The sequence below is a fragment of the Salmo salar genome, chromosome 04, assembly GCF_965601325.2.
Source record: "Salmo salar chromosome 04, fSalSal1, whole genome shotgun sequence".
In the NCBI taxonomy this organism is placed as follows: Eukaryota; Metazoa; Chordata; class Actinopteri; order Salmoniformes; family Salmonidae; genus Salmo; species Salmo salar.
Genome location: NC_138294.1, coordinates 48,533,644 through 48,554,958, shown reverse-complemented (window position 1 = coordinate 48,554,958; position 21,315 = coordinate 48,533,644). Strand labels below are relative to the sequence as shown.

Genomic DNA, 21,315 nt, shown 5'->3' with positions numbered 1-21,315 from the left:
AGCACAACGCTGGCTTGTAATAGGCCTACCTACCACTGTTATCACCGCCTCCCACCCCGTCGAATGACATTGGAGAATACCACTTTATACTGCACACGTGCTCAAAACGAAGCTTAATTTGCTGGCTGCCTTACAACATTTTGCTTGCCATTGGTCTGGAATGATGTCATCCACTGCACAGACCACAGACCCCACCTCCATACAGCACCGTCTGTCTTAGTGTCTTCCTCGCTCTCATTCACATATACATCCGAGAGCACATTGACACATGCACAAGCACTGACACTGGTGTGGTGTAAGCACTTTTTATAGTGGTGTTATTTTTTTAGTTTTTATTATCAATAATAGATGCTTAGTGTCGTAGGTCCTCTATTTTTATATGCAAGCTTATTCTTGCACGGAAAACGGATCCGCAAAATATGATAGGTCCTCCAGTGTAGAAGAGGATACCGTTAACCAAAGAAATGTCTGGACAACATCAATGAAAATGTAAATAATTATATTACACGGAGAGCATGAAGATACAACGGAATTGTCAATCCTAACGTAAGTGAGTTTATTTTAAACCTTTAACGGCGTAAAGTATCCTGACGAACAAGACTCATGCCTGATTTACAATTACTCTGAATATTATAGGCTATTGTTGACACATGAGGATCCAGCACTATGGCTACGTGTTACACACTTATGCATATAAGAAACACGCCAATGCGTTAGAATGCAGCCTGGTCTCACAGACTGGTCTCACAGACTAGACTCCAAACTAGTTTTCCCTTTCCTGAGACGCCGGACGCTATATATCCTTTTGACGCGACACTACGAATCAATTTGATTAAATTCACCTTCATTACTTAAGAACTGCCCAGCAGAGGATAATACCACCAACCCTCAATCTCTGCAGACTTTGCCAAAATAAGTTATATTATTTATCAGGACTGTGGGAGTGAAAGTGATACTAGATGATGATGATTCATTTTCCATGGCCTAATGCTGGAGTTGTGGGACATACATGCTACAAGGCCATAACCATTATTTCTTATGTATATTTTAAAACCATGGTTTTCTTATTAATTAGTTTCCATGATGTGCGTTTTTGCAAGTCACTATTCAATACTAGTATGTATTCTAATTTTGGCTATTTTTATATAGCCTAGGTCTAATCATTTCAGCATATCTATATCCTATATGCGAACAAAGGGCAAACATAAAACGCCGCTCATGGAGAGGAGACTGCTTCTTCTTCCCTGTCATTCACAGAGAGACGGGACCCTAAGCGTAATGATGTGCGACAATGCGCAAAATAATTTCATTCCCGTATGATTCCACCTTATTAAAGTTATTGTCCTCCTCTGTTATTAGCAGTAAATGTATTATGTTTTTTTCCACCAATGCCCGTTGTTATTATTCTCCTTACCTTGCAGGCGCAGCATGCCGTTATTTGTCCACAGTAAACAGGGATAAATAGTATTGCAGGTAGGTCTTTGTGTGAACGTGTAGATAGGTGACCAGAGGTCACGGAAGGCTTCAAATAATTTCAGCAGTAGACTGATGTGCCACAACAGATGATACAGTGCATTCTGAAAGAATTCAGACCCCTTGACTTTTTCCACATTTTGTTGTTACAGCCTTATTCTAAAATTGATTAAATAGTTTTTTTTCCCACCTCATCAATCTACACACCATAATAACAAAGCAAAAACTTGTTTTTAGATTAAAATGTATTACAAAAAACTCCCGGAAATATCACATTTCCATAAATATTCTGACCCTTTACTCAGTACTTTGTTGAAGCACCTTGGGCAGCGATTACAGCCCTTGATGCACAGATAGTTTTAGGTCTCTCCAGAGATGTTAGAAATGGTTAGAGTCCGGGCTCTGCCTGGCCACTCAAGGACATTCAGGCACTTATCACGAAACCATTCCTGTGTTGTCTTGGCTGTGTGCATAGAGTCGTTGTCCTATTGGAAGGTGAACCTTCGCCCCAGTCTGAGGTCCTGAGTGCTCTGGAGCAGGTTTTCATCAAGGATCTCTCTGTACTTTGCTCCGTTCATCTTTCCCTCAATCCTGACTAGTCTCCCAGTCCCTGCTGCTGAAAAACATCCCCACAGCATGATGCTGCCACCACCATGCTTCACCGTAAAGATGGTGCTAGGTTTCCTCCAGGCGTGACGATTGGCATTCAGGCCAAAGAGTTCAATCTTGGTTTCATCAGACCAGAGAATCTTGTTTCTCATGGTCTGAGAGTCCTTTAGGTGCCTTTTGGCAAACTCTAAGCGGGCTGTCATGTGCCTTTTACTGAGGAGTGGCTTCCATCTGGCCACTCTACCATACAGGCCTGACTGGTGGAGTGCTGCAGAGATGGTTGTTCTTCTGGAAGTTTCCCCCATCTCCACAGAGGAACTCTGGAGCTTTGTCAGAGTAACCATCTGGTTCTTGGTCAACTCTCTGACCAAAGCCCTTCTCCCCCAATTACGCAGTTTGGCCGGGTGGTTCCAAACTTCTTCCATTTAAGAATGATGGAGGTCACTGTGTTCATGGGGACCTTCAATGAAGCAAAATGTTTTAGTACCCTTCCCCAGATCTGTGCCTCTACACAATCCTTTTTCTGAGCTCTACGGACAACTGTCAACTGTGGGACCCTATATATGACAGGTGTGTGCCTTTCCAAATCATATCCAATCAATTGAATTTACCACAGGTGGCCTCCAATTAAGTTGTAGAAACATCTCAAGGATGACCAATGGTCTGGCCACTCTACCATAAAGGCCTGATTGGTGGAGTGCTGCAGAGATGGTTGTCCTTCTGGAACTCTGTTATAGTGACCATTGAGTTCTTGGTCACTTCCCTGACCAAGGCCCTTCTCCCACGATTGCTCTGTTTGACCGGGCGGCCAGCCCTAGGAAGAGTCTTGTTGGTTCCAAACTTCTTCCATTTAAGATTGATGGAGGCCACTGTGTTCTTGGGGACCTTCAATGCTGCAGAAATGTTTTGGTACCCTTCCCCAGATCAGTGCCTCGACACTATCCTGTCTCGGAGCTCTACGGACAATTCCTTCAACCTCATGGCTTGGTTCTTGCTCTGACATGCACTGTCAACTGTGGGACCTTATAAGGACAGGTGTGTGCCTTTCCATCATGTCCAGTCAATAGAATTTTTCCATAGGTGGACTCCAATCAAGTTGTAGAAACATCTCAAGAATGATCAATGGAAACAGGATGCATCTGAGCTCAATTTCGAGTCTCATAGCAAAGGTTCGGAATACTAATGTAAATAAGGTATTTCTGTTTTTGTTTTTTTGTTTTTGCAAAGAAATCTCAAAATTGGTTTTCGCTTTGTCGTTATGGGGTATTGTGTGTAGATTGATGAGGAAAACATTTATTTAATCCATTTTATAATAAGGCTGTAACGTAACAACATGTGGAAAAAAGGGAAGGGGTCTGAATACTTTCTGAATGCACCGTATGTGGTGAAAGATCCTAAAAAGACAGACAGTGCCTTGTGAATCCAACATGGTCCTCTACTTCAGAGCGAGACAAATCATCAGGTCACCTCTCTACATTCACCTTTGTGACATTCAGGGACAGAATTTCAAAAATGTTCTAGCCATTCTATCGCCCTTAAAAATGATCACATAATGGTATAGCGGGTGGAAGTCTGTCTTCTGCACATCCGAAGCATTGTATCTATTAGAGGTAAGCCTATGATCTTATTCTGTAGCAAAAACATTACTTTTACACCCTTTATCAAGCCTCCACATTCAGAACATCTTTTCACACAATGTATGTAGGACTACTGGCTGCAATTGTAGATATGGTGACAGTAATGGTCAGAATGGCACTCATGAACAATGATGATGATGACAATGATCTCTAGAGGCATTGCTTGCTGCAAGCATTTGCTTAAGTATGTTTTTTGTGATTTGCACTGTGTTTTTGGTCTGACTGTTCTTTTGACAGTATGATTAAAAAGGACCAATACACCGCTACACTGTGTTGATGTATGTGCTGATGAGGTGTTTACAATGTGTGAGTGAAAAGTGATCAGAGTGATGTTGACTTCCACCATGACAAAACTGGGTCAATGTAACCCCACCCCCCTCCACCACAGGCTACGAAGGCAAGGCTGAAAAAGGGAAAAAGATGAGGATGCCATCACCAAGCTCTGTGCGTGGACGTATGCATGTGGAAAACGCAAGCATGGTGTGCTTTGTCTATGGGTCACTATGTGTGTTGCTTGGGAGTGAATAATCATTAGTGCCTTTTGCCATGTATCTTCCTCCTGTCTAGTCTGTGGTCTACCCTGTCACGTCATATTCTGTCTTTATATTGCTGTCCTCCCGTCTCTCTATTTCTCTCCCAACCTTTCTCTCTGTCTTGTTATCTCTCTGTACTGCCCTGTCCCAGAGAATCTTCTTTAATGCAACAAAAAAAGCTCATTAATGGGTTTTGTCATCGTAAGTAGCGCTTAGTAGATGACAAAAGTCTTTAGTACCAATGAGAATTAGGCATCAATTTTACTGTCTTTATTTAAAGGGTAGAATAACATGATAATAATAATACAATATCTAAAGCTTTGCCCAAAATGTCCTCTCTCCTCCAGTCTGTATTCAAGTATTTCATGACGAAGTGCTTATTTATAGGTTACGACACGTACATCGATGGTCATTCAGTGCCTGTGGCAGTAACAGCCAGCTCTCTAGTCTGTTTTGCTATGGTAAAGGGCCTTCTCTAACAGGGAGATATATTTGTCTTATTTATTTGGTTCTACCTCATTTCTTCAACCATTCGATTGAGCTAACTTCAATTTCAACAAAGTGTTCTTAAAACAGTGGTCTCTGCCCTGTTTTGGCAAAACCATAAAGGCTGTATTTTGGTCTTTTGGTTTTGATTTCATTACTGTCTGTTTGCTGTATTTTCTTTCTAAATCCAATGGATTATATATGTATATTAAATATGCTTCGCATATTCTTCTGATCGCTCACTACGGTGGTCGGCAGCAGTAGTCAAGTAATAGTCACGGGGATGTCTTCTTCTTGAATTCGAACTCTGCAACAATTTACATTAAATGGCTTTATTATGTGTTATCTATAAGGGAATAACACATGTAAATACCTTGTGTACTAGGTATGTATAGAGACTGTTTCATAGTATTGCCCAAAGAGCGTTTTGTTCAAGATAAAACCAAAAGCAAGAGCAAACGTGGGAATTGTCCATAACACCATACTCCATACTCCATACCTGTTGCAAGGTAGTTACATAGCTTGGTTGTTCCACTGGTCATTACTCTGGCGTAGGACAGATGTGATGTAAATGTGGCTTCAAATTCAAAAAATGTGATGATGTTGATGCCAACAGTAATTTGAAAATGTTTTCTGAATACAATCTTGACATTGTTTCTCTGTTTCTTTCTCCCCTATCTCTTACACACACACACAGCTTTGCGTAGACCCAGATGCCTCCACTCCCTCTTGACGAGCGCATAGTGGTTATTCAGCGCCCTAAAAACTTGGCCCTACCTGGGTCCTCCCCACAGCCCCACTCCCATATAACAGCCCATAGCAACAAACTTCTCTCCCGCCCTTCTCATCCCCACCCTCCTCAGTCTTACCCCAATCCTCCCTCCTCGAACTCACTGTCTTTGGAATGCAAGCGCAGATCATCATCCCGTCTGCAGAAAACCAAGGTCGACAAGGCCATTGTCTCAGAGGGTACCAGACACACCCCTAGCCACTGTCACAGCAACGGGACAGTGACTCTTGGCCCTAGACCACACCAACACACACATACCATCGACATCAAGTTATCTGTGAACAAAGGAACAAAAGGAGGGGGGCAGAGCAACTCTTTAGTTCGCAGTGGGAGTGTGAAGGGGAGCAAAAAAAGGGTTTCGTTGCGCTTGGATCCAGGATACGGGGAGAAAAACACTGGAGGAACATCAGGGAAGCCTGGAGGAGCAGCGCAGCAACTCCAAAATCATCCACAGAACCAGAGACAGGCCTCACCAGGCAGTCACCATCAGAATCATCTGGCTGTATCCCCGGGAGGAGTCTTAGAGTTTGTCCCATCTCAGAGACAGCAGTCCAAGTCCAGAAGAGAGAAGGTGCAGAACGTGTCCTCCAAAGTCTGCTCTGCCAGCTTCCCCCCCAGAGGTGCCCGGGAAGTGCCCTACGTGGGTAACAAAGAGAATTCCAAACTGGGACCTGTCCATCAAAACCCCAACCCCCACAGCCTGCCCGGCCACCACAACTCTGTCCCTGTGCCCCATGCCGCTGTTCTAAACTCCCACTACCCTGTCCCCCCTCCCTCCCACCACCCCCGTGCTCCTACCTCGTTTCAGCAACCCCTCAACCAGCCTCGTCCATCCCGCGGCAGGGACCATCGTCCTCAGATCCTCCACGGCCTACCCCTCTCTCCCTGTTCCTCCCGTGGGGGTTTCCCCAGCCCAGACCACACCTGTACCATCGACTTCTCACATCCCTTCAGCTGTGGCTGCTGGAAGCTGGTCCGCTGCAGGGGGGGCAGGGGACGTTCTGCTGGCTGCCAGAGGGGTAGGGGGAGTCCGTCTTCCTCTTTCTCCTGTGGCCACGGCCACGGGGTTGTAGGTGTGAACCACAGAGGGGGCGCAGCAATGGGATTAAGAACTCTTGGGGGATGTTTGTCCACAGCCTCCACCACCAACACCTCATCCTCCAACAGCACTGTGTCGGACTGCCGCACGGGCTTGCTCAGACCCCTGAGATGTGCCTCCTGCTCCGGGGAGGCTGGCGCCTTTGAGAGTCCTGCTGCATTCCGCAAAAAACTGGTGGGGGGATGTCTGCCCTGTACCCCACTATCCTCCTCAGCCCCACTGCGAGCCTTACAGAGTTGTGTGAGTGGCTGCAACCCCAAAGCCAGTCAGGCCGGCAGCTCTACCTGCAGCTATTGTAGCAGCGACCCTATAGTTGTCACCTTCAACCCCTGTCGGGGCGGCAAGCCCCCTGGGATGGGCAGGGGTGTAGGGGCAGGGCCCCCCATGGGAATATTCCCCGCTGATGATGATGATTACAGAGTGCGCACAATCTGGCCCGAGGACCTGGCGAAAAAGATGACCAGGTCTAAAACCCAACAGAACCAGCAGAGCTGTGCAGGGATGGCTATGGGAGTGGGGAAGACAAGTGTGGGTCAGAACCAAAACAGCAGCAACGGAACCAGCCCTGTCACCCTGGACTGTAGGAACCTATTGGAGTTCACCCGGAATCAGATAACAGACCACGCTGGCCGACGCCGTCTTCAGCAGGGCAAGATGGCCGTCCTAGATTTTATTGGGTCTGGGCCTGGGCGAGATCCAGACCAGGACTCCCTAAAGAGGCTCTGGAACAAAGGTGGGGAGTCAGGAAAGGTGGATGGCATGGGGCAGGAAGGCAATATTACATACCCTCGCACCCCTTCCCCCCGCACGCCCTCTCCCCAATCCCCTCCCTCCTTCTCACCCCCACCGTCAGCTCCCAGCACTCTCCTCAAACCCAAACCCAGACAAAGAGATGCAGACGGACGCCATTCCCTCCCCTCCGCCCAGTCCCTCCACCTGGTCCTAAACTCACTCAACAGAGAGCAGGACGAAGAGAGCGGCAGAGGTAAGGCCAAACATTATACACTGTTTTTTGTTTCAGTCTCTTAGGCTATACTTCTGCAGATTTTTGATGGGGGACTTTTTTGACACAGATAGTTACAGAAAAAAAATCCCCAATTGAGAGACCAGCTTTACTGTCTGACTGCATAAATTACAATTTTGGGGAGAAAATCTCTTTCATCCTATTCTTATTTTCTTGACTGTCTCTCTTTCTCTATGCTTCCCTCGCCTACCTTTTAAATCTACTTCCTTTCCTGCCAATCTCATTTGATATGTTATTCTAACATGTTGGTTGTTTAAAAGGAACCCGAGGATAATGACTTAATTATAGTCTGGGCTCCAGCGTAAAAAGGGACAGAGAGGAGCGAAATGGAGGGATGGTGATTGGAACGCAAAGAGAGCTGATAAGAGCGGGAGATTAGAATAGCTGAATTAATTAAAACAATTCCCGGGGAAATTGAGTCGCTGACACTGAACCCTGTCGGTGGGAGATTAAGCTGTTCTCATTTAAATGACAAAGCCCAAAAAGCTAAGATGTATTCTCTTTTCTTAATAGTTACATAACTGTAGCCTCCTCCACCCTGTTAAGTGACTGAAGGATCTGTTGATGACATACAGTATAGTATAAAGAATCACAAGTTTCAGAAGCTTTTTCATGTCTGTACGTTTCCCTCCTGTTAGGAGAACATGTATGAAATTATGAAAGCATTAGCAGTTCCTCAGAGCTGCAAACTTCTTTGCTCTGCAGGAGTAAAGTGAATGGCAATGATACTCCTACTCAACAAGAACCATAAATGAGATATATTGTACACTTTCATTGTCTCTCCGTCATTCACACATCTCTTCATAACTCTTTCTATCTCTGATGCTTGATTTCTTTTCTCTGTGTCTAACTCTGGTATACTTCAGGGTGAATGCCTGTCAGTGATCCAAATCAAATTAAATTGTCCTTTCTAACAGCAATCTCTCACTGTGTTGTGTTGTCCTCTCCCAGTGCACCTCACTCTGCCACTCTCCTCCTCGCTACCGGCTTCCTTGTCAGATGAGAATGGGATGACCCCTGATGTGGAGAATGCGGTGGTCAGCCCCATCCTACCCTTCCTCTTCCTGGGCAACGAGAGGGACGCCCAGGACCTGGACCTGCTGCTGCGTCTCAACATCGGCTACGTGGTCAACGTCACCACACACCTGCCCCTCTACCACCTCGGCTGCGGCCTGGTACGCTACAAACGGCTGCCGGCTACCGACAACAGCAAGCAGAACCTACGACAGTACTTTGAGGAGGTGTTTGAGTTCATCGGTGAGTTGAGCAGTATCTACCTAAGGGGTGTCAAACTCATTTTGCCCCAGGGACTGGTCTTCTATCTGTAGTTTGGGGAATATTCTATGCTCCCTGACTGTCTACCTTTCATTTCGGTGATTATTAGCAAGCCTGACACAATCAAGAAACTGTGTCGCCATCACTCATCCATATACAGTTGAAGTCGGAAGTTTACATACACTTAGGTTGAGTCATTAAAACTTGTTTTTCAATCACTCCACACGTTTCTTGTTAACAAACTGTAGTTTTGGCAAGTCGTTTAGGACATCTACTTTGTGCATGACACAAGTAATTTTTCCAACAATTGTTTACAGACAGATTATTTAACTTATTATTCACTGTATCATAATTCCAGTTGGTCAGAAGTTTACATACACTTAATTGACTGTGCCTTTAAACAACTTGAAAAATTCCAGAAAATGATGTCATGGCTTTAGAAGCTTCTGATAGGCTAATTGACATCATTTTAGTCAATTGGTGGTGTACCTGTGGATATATTTCAAGGCCAACCTTCAAACTCAGTGCCTCTTTGCTTGACATCATGGGAAAATCTAAAGAAATCAACCAAGTCCTCAGAAAACAAATTGTAAACGTCCACAAGTCTGGTACATTCTTGGGAGCAATATCCAAACACCTGAAGGAACCACGTTCATCTGTACAAACAATAGTACGCAAGTATAAACACCATGGGACCACGCAGCCGTCATAACGCTCAGGAAGGAGACGCATTCTGTCTCCGAGAGATGAACGTACTTTGGATCAAAAAGTGCAAATCAATCCCAGAACAACAGCAGGGGTCTTGTGAAGATGCTGGAGAAAACAGGTACAAAAGTATCTATATCCACAGTAAAACGGGTCCGATATTCGCATAGCCTGAAAGGCCACTCAGCAAGGAGAAGCCACTGCTCCAAAACCGCCATAAAAAAGCCAGACTACGGTTTGCAACTGCACATAGGGACAAAGTTCGTACTTTTTGGAGAAATGTCCTCTGGTCTGATGAAACAAAAATAGAAGTGTTTGGCCATTATGACCATCGTTATGTTGGGAGGAAAAAGAGGGAGACTTGCAAGCCGAAGAACACCATCCCAACCGTGAAGCACGGGGGTGGCAGCATCATGTTGTGGGGGTGCTTTGCTGCAGGAGGGACTGGTGCACTTCACAAAATAGATGGCATCATGAAGAAGTAAAATTATGTGGGTATATTGAAGCAACATCTCAAGACATCAGGAAGTTAAAGCTTGGTCGCAAATGGATCTTCCAAGTAGACAATGACCCCAAGCATACTTCCAAAGTTGTGGCAAAATAACTTAAGAACAACAAAGTCAAGGTATTGGAGTGGCCATCTCAAAGCCCTGACCTCCATCCTATAGAAATTTGTGGGCAGAACTGAATAAGCGTGTGCGAGCTAGGAGGCCTACAAACCTGACTCACTTACACCAGCTCTGTCAGGAGGAATGGGCCAAAATTCACCCAACTTATTGTGGGAAGCTTGTGGAAGGCTACCCGAAATGTTTGACCCAAGTTAAACAATTTAAAGGCAATTCTACCAAATACTAATTGAGTGTATGTAAACTTCTGACCCACTGGGAATGTGATGAAAGAAATAAAAGTTGAAATAAATCATTCTCTCTACTATTATTCTGACATTTCACATTCTTAAAATAAAGTGGTGATCCTAACTGACCTAAGAAGGAATTTTTACTGGGATTAAATGTCAGGAATTGTGAAAAACTGAGTTTAAATGTATTGGGCTAAGGTGTATGTAAACTTCCGACTTCAACTGTACTTACATGTTCATATTCTCGTTCACCCCTTTAGATTTGTGTGTATTAGGTAGTTGTTGGGGAATTGTTAGATTACTTGTTAGATATTACTGCACTGTCAGAACTAGAAGCACAAGCATTTCGCTACACTCGCATTAACATCTGCTAACCATGTGTATGTGACAAATAAAATTTGATTTGATTTGTATTGTAGGGTCCATTATAATTTCTCCAAAGTTTCGATTTGGTTTTAGTCATTTTAAAGTATATTGAGTTCGCCCCCCCAACACACATTTTGTTGTGCTACAGCCAAAATCAAACATTTATTAAATTGAAACTATTTTTTATCACCGGCCAATGCACAATACCCGATAATGTCAAAGTAGAGTTATGTTTTTCAATTTTTTTTAAATTAATAAAAAATGTAAATCTATAGGGTCAATAAGTATTCAACACCTTTGTTATGGCAACCCTAAAGTTCAGGAGTAAAAGTTGCTTAACAAGTCACATAATAAGTTGCATGGACTCCCTCTGTGTGCAATAATAGTGTTTAACATTATTTTTTTATGACTACCTCAGACCAGGGAGGTTTACCAATGCCACGCAAAGAAGGGCACCTATTGGTAGATGGGTAAAAATAAAAAAAAGCAGACATTGAATATCCCTTTGAGCATGATGAAGTTATTAATTACATTTTAGGTGGTGTACACCCAGTCACTACAAAGATACAGGCGTAGAGGAAGGAAATCGTTGCCATAGAGGAAGGAAATCGCTCAGGGATTTCACCATGAGGCCAATGGTGACTTTAAAACAATTACAGAGTTTAATGGTTGTGATAGAAGAAAACTGAGGATGGATCAACAGCATTGTAGTTACTCCACAATACTAACCTAAGTGACAGAGTGAAAAGAAAGAAGCCTGTACAGAATAAAAAATATCCCAAAACATGCATCCTGTTTGCAACAAGGCAATAAAAAAAATGTGGCAAAGCAATTCACTTTTTGTCCTGAATATAAGGTGTTATGTTTGGGGCAAATCCAATACAGCACATTGCTGGGTACCACTTTCCATATTTTCAAGCATAGTGGCTGCATCATGTTATGGGTATGCTTGTCATCGATGAATTCACATTTCAGCAGGATATTAACCTAAAAATAAATCTACACTGGAGTTGCTTACCAAGAAGAGAGTGAATGTTCCTGAGTGGCCGAGTTACAGTTTTGACTTAAATCTACTTGAAAATCTATGGCAAGACCTGAAAATGGTTGTCTAGCAATGATCAACAACCAATTTGTCAGAACTTGAATCATTTTTAAAAGAACAATGGGCAAATGTTGCACAATCCAGGTGTGGAAAGCTCTTAGAGACTTACCCAAAAAGACTCAGAGCTGTAATCGCTGCCAAAGGTGCTTCTGCAAAGTATTGACTCAGGGGTGTGAATACTTATGTAAATGAGATATTTCTGTATTAAATTTTCAATAAATTTGCAAAAATATCTAAAAACATGTTTTCACTTTGTCATTGTAGGGTATTGTGTGTAGATGGGTGAGCATTTTTATTTATTTAATCCATTTTGAATTCTGTCTGCAACACAACAAAATGTGCAATAAGTCAAGGGGTGTGAATACTTTCTGAAGGCACTGTACATGTATAAACTGTAGATTTTTTTTTAAACTCAAAACACCCGCTGGCCGTATTGGACCCCTTTGCTGGACCGGATCCGGCCCGCGGGCCGTATGTTTGACACTCCTGATCTACCTTCATTTTCTATCGCATCCACTCTCCCCATTCCTGTCTTTCAGTCTTTATCTGTCTGAGCTTAGAAGTATTTTAGCACTGAGATAAGGAGAGGATCATGATGATTTGTATGTGAAGTCTTTCCTCTGATCTCGTTCTCCGAAGTTTTTGACTGGAGAGACATTTAGGGAGCTATAAATGGATCAAAAGGGAAGATGGGAGAACTGGAGAGTCAGATCCAGAAAAAGCTGTGGAATAGATGAATTCCAGTGATCATCCTTGACAGGAATCTGATAGCCACCTATTTTCATCCACAGAGGAGGCTCACCAGAGTGGGCGAGGAGTGTTGATTCACTGTCAAGCGGGCGTGTCCCGTTCGGCAACCATCGTCATCGCCTACCTGATGAAGCACACCCTTATGACCATGACTGATGCCTACAAGTATGTTCGTGGCCGTCGTCCTGTGGTGTCTCCCAACCTCAACTTCATGGGTCAGCTACTGGAGTTTGAGAGGGACCTCAACTCTGGGGTCACTCCTCGCATCCTGACCCCCAAACTCAGCGGCCTGGAGACCCAGGTCTGACAGCAGGATACGAGGAATGGAGGGGAGGAGGAAACCAGCATTGGGCCAGCCATAGTTTTGTGAAGGGGAAATGAAAGGTAGAGCGATAAAGAGGGGAACTCTAATTGACAGAGTGTCCCTATTGGCATAGATTATGAATAAAATATTGAAATAGTGCACTTTCTATAGATTATAGGATAAATCATTTGATTGGTTAACTCATAAATAGTCCCATTTTTGGTCAACCTAATCCTCATCCAATACCATTTGTAATTATGTGCCAAGTTTTTATATAATGCTTAGATATCATTATTTACCATGATCCACTGTAATCAGATGGCTCATTTGATGCTTGTGGTATAGAGCATTACAGAAGTTAAGGAAGTGCAATGAGTCCTGGTCTGACTCAAGGCTGTCATTTACAAAATCCATAATGCATGCAGAACCAAGAATAGAAACAACTATAGTGACACACCACCATTCAGCTATGACAACGAACACTATCCATAGCCCCAGAGAGGGCATTCCAATGCACTTTATCAATTTATCAATATGTTTGGTCGTTTCAACTGAAGTGGCCCAGTCCCCACTGGGTCGAAAATGTCTAAATTACATTAAAATATATATATATATATATACTGTATCTTGGGAGTTGTGCAATAGAGCAGCTTGTGGCTGGTGGAGGAGTGACCGAGGTTTAATATTGCCAATTCTTAGGAAAATGGGGTGAAACCAGAAACCTACAACTCAGTGAATGAAACCAGATCTGGTGCCAATAGAGGGATGGTCAAGAGCAACAATACACAGACAACACTGAACAGATTCAGCAGACTGTTATTGAACAGAACTTAGTCATGGATCTATCTATGTTGTCTTTCCAACAGACAATGGTTGAAAAGATTGAAAAAGATGAACACTGCAAAGTGTGTGCTTTAATTAAGACACACAACTGCACCAAGATGTTGTTCTTTGAGTGCCCTCCTTGTTTGTGGAATATTTCTTCTGAACATGTTTACTATTGCATATATACAAGTACAGAGTATTTATTTTTATTGATGTGTTTTGTCATATATTTTGTGTTCTTTATGTCACTGCTTATATTTTAACTTAAAGAATATACATTCTATACATGTATGTATTAAAATGTATCATTACTGAGAAGGAAGTCGAGGAAAAAGAGGGAATATAGAAAATACCCTTGATCATTTCTTGTAATTGGGAAACATACAGTAGTAATGAAAATCAGACTTGAAAGATAAGATAAAGGCAGCAGAGAGACAATACTTGTCAACTTGTCTTCCTTTCGTTTATGGCCTAGATAATTATTTTAAAAAATGGTTTGTTTAAACAATACGTTTTCAAAGCAGTTGATTTATATTAGACTTATTCAATGAAATCCTTTGATTGCCATACCGAGGACTTTGAGGTCCTTAGTCAAACTATTAGGTTGGGAATGAAAATATAATGCAATGTTCAACTATCCTAGTCTTTAGATAGTATCCAGGCCTTTATCTGCCTTGTCTGTCTGCCTGTTTGTCTGCTCATCTATCTTTATCCTCCACCCATCCTAGTCTTGAGTTAATTAGTTCTTCCTGATCCGTTTATTCCCTCAAGCTGTATTCAGCTATACCATGTTACTGTGTGTATACCATGTTACTGTGTGTATACCATGCTCAGGATAACAGAAAGGAGCAATCCTTTGTAGCAGACAGAATGATACCTCTCTTACTCTTATCTTCTGACGTGTTGTTGTATCCCTTCTTTTGCCCTCCAGTGTCTGCTTTGTGCTCCCATCTGCCTCTGTGGAGTTTGAATCTCTTTTACTACAATACTATGCATTGTTCTTGTTAAAAATATGGATTTGATCCGCGAAAACAATAACAAAGCTTTATCATTGAGTTCACTGTGAATCACACTCTTCCTGCATATTGTTTAGTTCTCAGCCTTGGTCCTTAAGGTTAAACCCATCCAACTTGTATTTAATATGGTGAGTTGTCAGTCGCCCCTTGAGCTCCTGTCTGTCAGACTGTGGCTCCTGCTCACTAGTTTTACATTTACTGATCCTTATCGCACAATTTATTCTGTGATGCCCAGCCAAGTTTGATCTATTACAGTCCTGCTATGTATCAAATTTTGATATAAACTGAACAAAAATATAAACGCAACATGCAACAATTCCATTCGATTTTATGGAATTACAGTTCATATGAGAAAATCTGTCAATTTAAATAAATTCATTAGGCATTAATCTATGGATTTCACACGACTGGGAATACCGATATGCATGGGGCAAACCACTCGCCAACACAACGCTATACACGTGGTCTGCGGTTGTGAGGCCAGTTGGACGTACTGCCAAATTCTCTAAAACAGCTTATGGTAGAGAAATTAACATTCAGTTATCTGGCAACAGCTCTGGTGGACATTCTTGCAGTCAGCATGCCAACTGCACGCTCCTTCAAAACGTGAGACGTCTATGGCATTGTGTTGTGTGACAAAACTGCACATTTTAGAGTGGCCTTTTATTGTCCCCAGCACAAGGTGCACCTGTGTAATGATCATGCTGTTTGATCAGATTCTTGATATGCCACACCTGTCAGGTTATCTTGGCAAAGAAGAAATGCTCACTAACAGGGCTGTAAAGAAAATTCGGCACAACATTTTTGAGAAATAAGGTTTTTGTGCATATGGAATATTTCTGGGATCTTTTATTTCAGCTCATGAAACATGGGACCAACACTTTACATTTTGCATTTATATTTTTGTTCGGTGTAGATTATATCAATGATCTCTAGTTGTTCCCACACACTATTTTCTGATTATTGATGATGACCCCTATAGATGGTGGTTTCATTTGATTTAGGTGCATTAAGGCCTAGTTTGTCCCCAACCTCATACCAAAGGGTTCAGTTTGATGAGGGAGCTCTGGGATTGGCTAGACAAAACCTAACTCGTGGGTGGGTGTTGCTGCTGTAAAAAATAACAGAATATATGTGTATTTAAAACTTGAACTTTTGTACTTGAGATTATGGCTTTCATATAAGTGTTCCCAAAGGATTAAGAGGTTCACTCTTAATCATCCTATTCCATAAGTGTTTAGCTGTGAAGGCATAATTTCCCACAACACATTTTGATTGAAAACTGCCAGTAGCCCCTTTTCCAGATTTATAAACACATTTGGTATAAATTGCAAGAAATCTGAAAACCAAGAATGCCTTTGGTTAAGATGTATATAGTTTGGTTATCCAAAGCAATGTAGCATCAATTCATATTAAATTTGCAGTTGAATAGTTTCTAAATACTTGATTGATTCTGGGATTTTTCTCCTGCCTACTTCGTAATTATGTGTTGATCTATATTTTTCTACATTTCCATTTGTTCATGACGTACACACATTTGTGTGTACCTGCATCTGAGTGAGTTTTTGACTGTGGATCTCAGTTTTGTATGAGTAAATGGTTCATCAGTGCTTCTTCCAGTCATCTCTACCAGGTATTTCCGAAATAATGACCTCCAGCTGCCCTCTGTCTTGCTCTGTATTATTCAATCACTCATCAGACCTCACTGAAGGTGTGCCGTGTGTCAACACACCATATTCCACTGTGACCTCCACAATTAGTTTATTTTCCTGCTGTTCTTTTCAATTTGATCTGAATGACATCATTCCAATGGGATCTATTGTGAATGAACCTTGTCAAAGTGATGCAAAGCGGGTGTCCACACAATTATATTGCATTCAACTTTTACTTTACAAAAAAAAGTTGGGTTTACCCAGCCCTCAAGCTGACCTCAGATGCTTCTCTGAGGAACAATTATTAGATTGTACATTAGATCAAGAGAAGAAAAAAGAAGTGTATAGGCTTCACTTTAATCTTTGATGGCTTCTTGAACATTCTCCCTTTAGTTCACGCAAGGCAAAGGGAAACAGTCTCAATATATAGGACTCGTGATGAGTAAAGAATCTTCCATTTGTAGTTTGCACATGAAAAGAAACGCAAACAATTTAAACAATTATTGCTTTGTTGTATGACTTCCTTGTAAATCTGTTAATTGATGAGTTGTGTGAATTTACATTTATTCGTGTATGTGTTTAAGGCTTGTTTTCTATTGTTCTCTAATTAGAGACATCCTCCTTTATAAATGATGAGGGTAATAAATGTCTATAAGATGTGGAAAACCTATCATTAGATCTGTAGTGTTTTTATCCTGTTGCTCCGCTTCCTTGGACATCAAAAGGTCAGTTCCGCCGGCCTCTAATGACACTGCTGTAACCCTCTCAGTTTTCCAACCCGTTGAACAACTGAGCAGATAATACTATTTTCATTTTGTAATAATTGGGTCCCCTTCCATGTATGTACAGTTTTATCTACTTGTAACTTTTATCAGTGATTCTTTGTATGGAGTGCACTGTGATTAATAAGATGCTGCTACACTACATGGCCAAAAGTATGTGGACACCTGCTTGCCGGACATCTCATTCCAAAATCATTGGCATTAATATGGAGTTTGTCCCCTTTTTTGCTGCTATAACAGCCTCCACACTTCTGGGAAGGCTTTCCACTAGATGTTGGAACATTGCTGCTAGGACTCGCTCCCATTCAGCCACAAGAGCATTAGTGAGGTCGGGGACTGATGTTGGGCTTGCAGTTGGCGTTCCAATTCATCCCAAAGGTGTTCGATGGGGTTGAGGTCAGGGCTCTGTTAAATTCTTCCACACCGATCTTGACAAACATTTATGTATGGACCTTGCTTTGTGCACGGGGCATTGTTATTCTGAAACCGGAAAGGGCCTTCCCCAAACGGTTGCCACAAAGTTGGAAGCACAGAATCGCCTAGAATGTCATTGTATGCTGTAGCGTTAAGATTGTAACTAAGGGGCCTAGCCCGAACCATGAAAAACAGCCTCAGACCATTATTCCTCCTCCACCAAACTTTACAGTTGGCACTGTGCATTGGGGCAGGTAGCATTCTCCTGGCATCCGCCAAACCCAGATTCGTCCGTAGGACGGCCAGATGGTGAAGCGTGATTCATCACTCAAGAGAATGCGTTTCCACTGCTCCAGAGTCCAATGGTGGCAAGCTTTACATCACTCCAGACGACGTTTGGCATTGCGCATGGTGATCTTAGGCTTGTGTGCGGCTTCTCGGTCATGGAAACCCATTTCATAAAGCCCACAATTCCTGTGCTGACGTTGCTTCCAGAGGCAGGTTGGAACTTGGACTAACTGACTTGTTGGAAGTCACGTTGAAAGTCACTGAGCTCTTCAGTAAGGCCATTCTACTGTCAATGTTTGTCTATGGAGATTGCATGGCTGTGTGCTCGATTTTACACACCTGTCAGCCACGAGTGTGGCTAAAATAGCCGAATCCACTCATTTGAGGGGGTGTCCACATACCTTTGTATACATAGTGTATGTTAGACAGGCATGATCAGAGTGTCACATTCAGTTGATGGAAGGTGGTAAATTTCACTAAGGACGACTGATACGAACTGGACATGCATGTTCTCAGTCCTGCTTATATTTCCTCTGATCAATTCAGATTGCGGTGTACCTGCTCAATGCCACGGTGCATGAGGCTGGATGTGTTGATTAATATCAGTATGGCCATGTGCACATGCATACAAACTGTGTGGTTTTCATCAAGTTCCTCGTTGACGATGCAGAGGGAGGATCTTTCTGTTTGAGAACATTCTAAACATTCCAACCTCTTCTGTCCTACACCTTACTTTGATAAAGAAACTGTAATATTGCTGTTCAACGGCAATAATATTCAGTGATATTAATACCAACAGTATTAATTAACAGTTGATTACATGATTACAATACTGTATGTTATACTGTATGTGTGTTTTACCCATTGTACATAAAGGACGGATGAGTGGAAGGTAGAGGATAATGATTCTTTACCCATGATTACACCCCTAAACATGTGCAGGACCAAAACAGACGGCTGGAATATAAAACCAACCACTGTGCAACATTTCTGGTAAATATGAAAAACCAGAACCGTTTATTGGAATAAATATTTTTACATACAAAACCATGTGAATCTTTTGTTTTTATTATGTTGTGACAAGACTTTCTAGTCTGACGTTTAATGGATGAATGGCACAGACTTGAAAAGTTCATATCGATTCATCCATTGTAGACTTTGTTGACTGGAAACATGCACAAGTGATATGTGTGTGCTGGAAGGTGCCATGAACCAACAAAAAAAGCGACCAATATAACGGCACATTAGTGAGTGATACTCTGAAGCAGAGGCTGCCGCTCTCTCCCCATCGACTGTTGGACTTTCAAGCCAGGAATGCCAGTTTGGAAATTATCGAACAGTTACATTATACAGTCAATGGGACTGTCAGATTGCCATTGATGATTCTGATTTTCACCCAACCCGGATGCACCCTGTCCATCATTACATAAGTGTTGGTTGGGAGGCAGGGTGGTGTGATTAGGCTCCCTGGGGGCAGATCAATCAGCAGCTCCACTCTAGGACTCACATCTACGGCATGTGGTCTGTGTGACAACAGCCTCTCCAGCCAACAATACTAGACAGGTACAGGCATAGTGAAACTGTCAAACACTTGATGTTGCCTTGCCCTGGACCTCTGTCCTTGATGAAACTTTGGTTCCATCACTGCATACAAACTGATGATTTTCAGGGACGAGAGGAAAGGGGCTGCAACAGGTTTCAGCGAGTGAAAGGGACAGGGAAAGGGGGAGGGATGGAGTGCCACAGACCAGCAAGGAATCAATGGGTAGAGAAATGATACTGATACTGGTGCTCCTCAATGCAGTTATCATGAAAGTGCTACAACTAAAGCCTTAGAGGGAGGGAGTTTTATTCAGGTTTGCACAATGTGTGTTTCATATAACCTATGACCTTCAGCTGCAACATTTTTTTCATCTGTAGGCTACTGTACTGATGTGTTATAGCTAATGTCCTCAAAAAGTACAATATATTATTATGAAGTTGCGCTTATTATGTCTAAATCCATCATTCAAATCATATAGTCAAGTACAATTCTGCAATCAGAACAAAGTAAATCCGAACGTAGATGTTCAACAACTAAGCTAAACAAAGGTTGTCTGTGATTTGTAAATACAGTGAGATCTTTTTTTACAATAATCCTCCTGCTTTGAGGAGTTTGACTGTTTGTGTATGTGGTGGGCAGTGGCCCTATATTTCAAAACCTCATGACAGACGTGCATTCACCTGTTGGTACAGTGTATTTAGATATCTTAGGCCTATGGGTGTGGTTTGCCTTCTACGTTGTTTGCGTCAATCAATAACTTGCATGCAAATGTGCACCTGTGGAGAACTCACATGCAGCGGCTCCCTTGCATGCAAATCGGTTTTCTTCAAGTTCGATGAGTGATAGTGTATATCTATTTATTGAACACAATGCCGACCAAAGCTAATAACTAACATCATTATTTTGATTCAAAGTTATAGGAAAGAATATGCACAATTTTGTTTTTCCTTTTCCTACCAAATGGATGAAGGCGCCATAATCTTTTTGAATCTTGGGATATTGATTTGTTGACTAGCCGATTATTGTAGTTTGATGGAGTTAATTTTCTCAATAAATAATTTAGATTAGGCTATGTATCATTAGGTTTTCGAACTACTAGAAGACATATACTGATGTATGCTCTCTACTCAGCATCATGTTTTCTCTGCCTCAGCCTACAGTAAATTATTTCCAAATGTATTCAATGTAACCTATATTTTATTTGTGATTGTTGATAATGTTTTGATTCATGGTGGCAGGCATAAGTTCACAATGACAGAATGTAGACGTAAAACTATGTGGTTAATAACCTTGAAATACGTATTACATGGGAATTATATATCATGGCTCACATCAACACCATTATCCCAGAAACCCTGGACCCACTCCAATTTGCATACCTCCCCAACAGATCCACAGATGATGCAATCTCTATTGCACCCTTTCACACCTGGACAAAAGGAACACCTATGTGAGAATGCTATTCATTGACTACAGCTCAGCATTCAACTCCATAGTTCCCTCAAAGCTCATCACTAAGCTAAGGTGTCACGGTTGTCGTTGGGAAAGGAGGACCAAAATGCAACAGGAATGTGGATGCTCATCTTTACGTTTATTGAAATAACGAAGTGAACACCAAAATAACAAAAGAACGAACTCACGATCAACGAAACAGTCTTGAAAGGCTTACTCACGCTAAACAAGAAACAGGCAAAACAAGAAACAATCTCCCACAAAATACAAACCCAAACACACCCTAATATATAGGACTCTCAATCAAAGGCAAAGAGACAACACCTGCCTTCAA

General features: G+C 42.2%; 1 protein-coding gene across 2 annotated transcripts; it reads left to right on the top strand.

Moving 5' to 3' along the window:
* The first annotated feature begins 256 nt into the window (after positions 1-256).
* On the top strand, positions 257-17,167 carry si:dkey-175m17.7 (uncharacterized). 2 transcript variants are annotated; one of them, XM_014196435.3, is made up of 4 exons: positions 257-546; positions 5,436-7,612; positions 8,603-8,908; positions 12,747-17,167. In XM_014196435.3, exons 2-4 carry the CDS (start codon positions 5,452-5,454, stop codon positions 13,010-13,012), a joined length of 2,733 nt encoding a protein of 910 aa, XP_014051910.1. In that variant the 5' UTR covers positions 257-546; positions 5,436-5,451; the 3' UTR covers positions 13,013-17,167. The 2 variants fall into 2 exon arrangements, with proteins under 2 accessions (XP_014051910.1, XP_082830621.1); XM_082974495.1 differs by lacking the exon at positions 257-546 and adding an exon at positions 572-4,199.
* Positions 17,168-21,315: the final 4,148 nt, after the last annotated feature.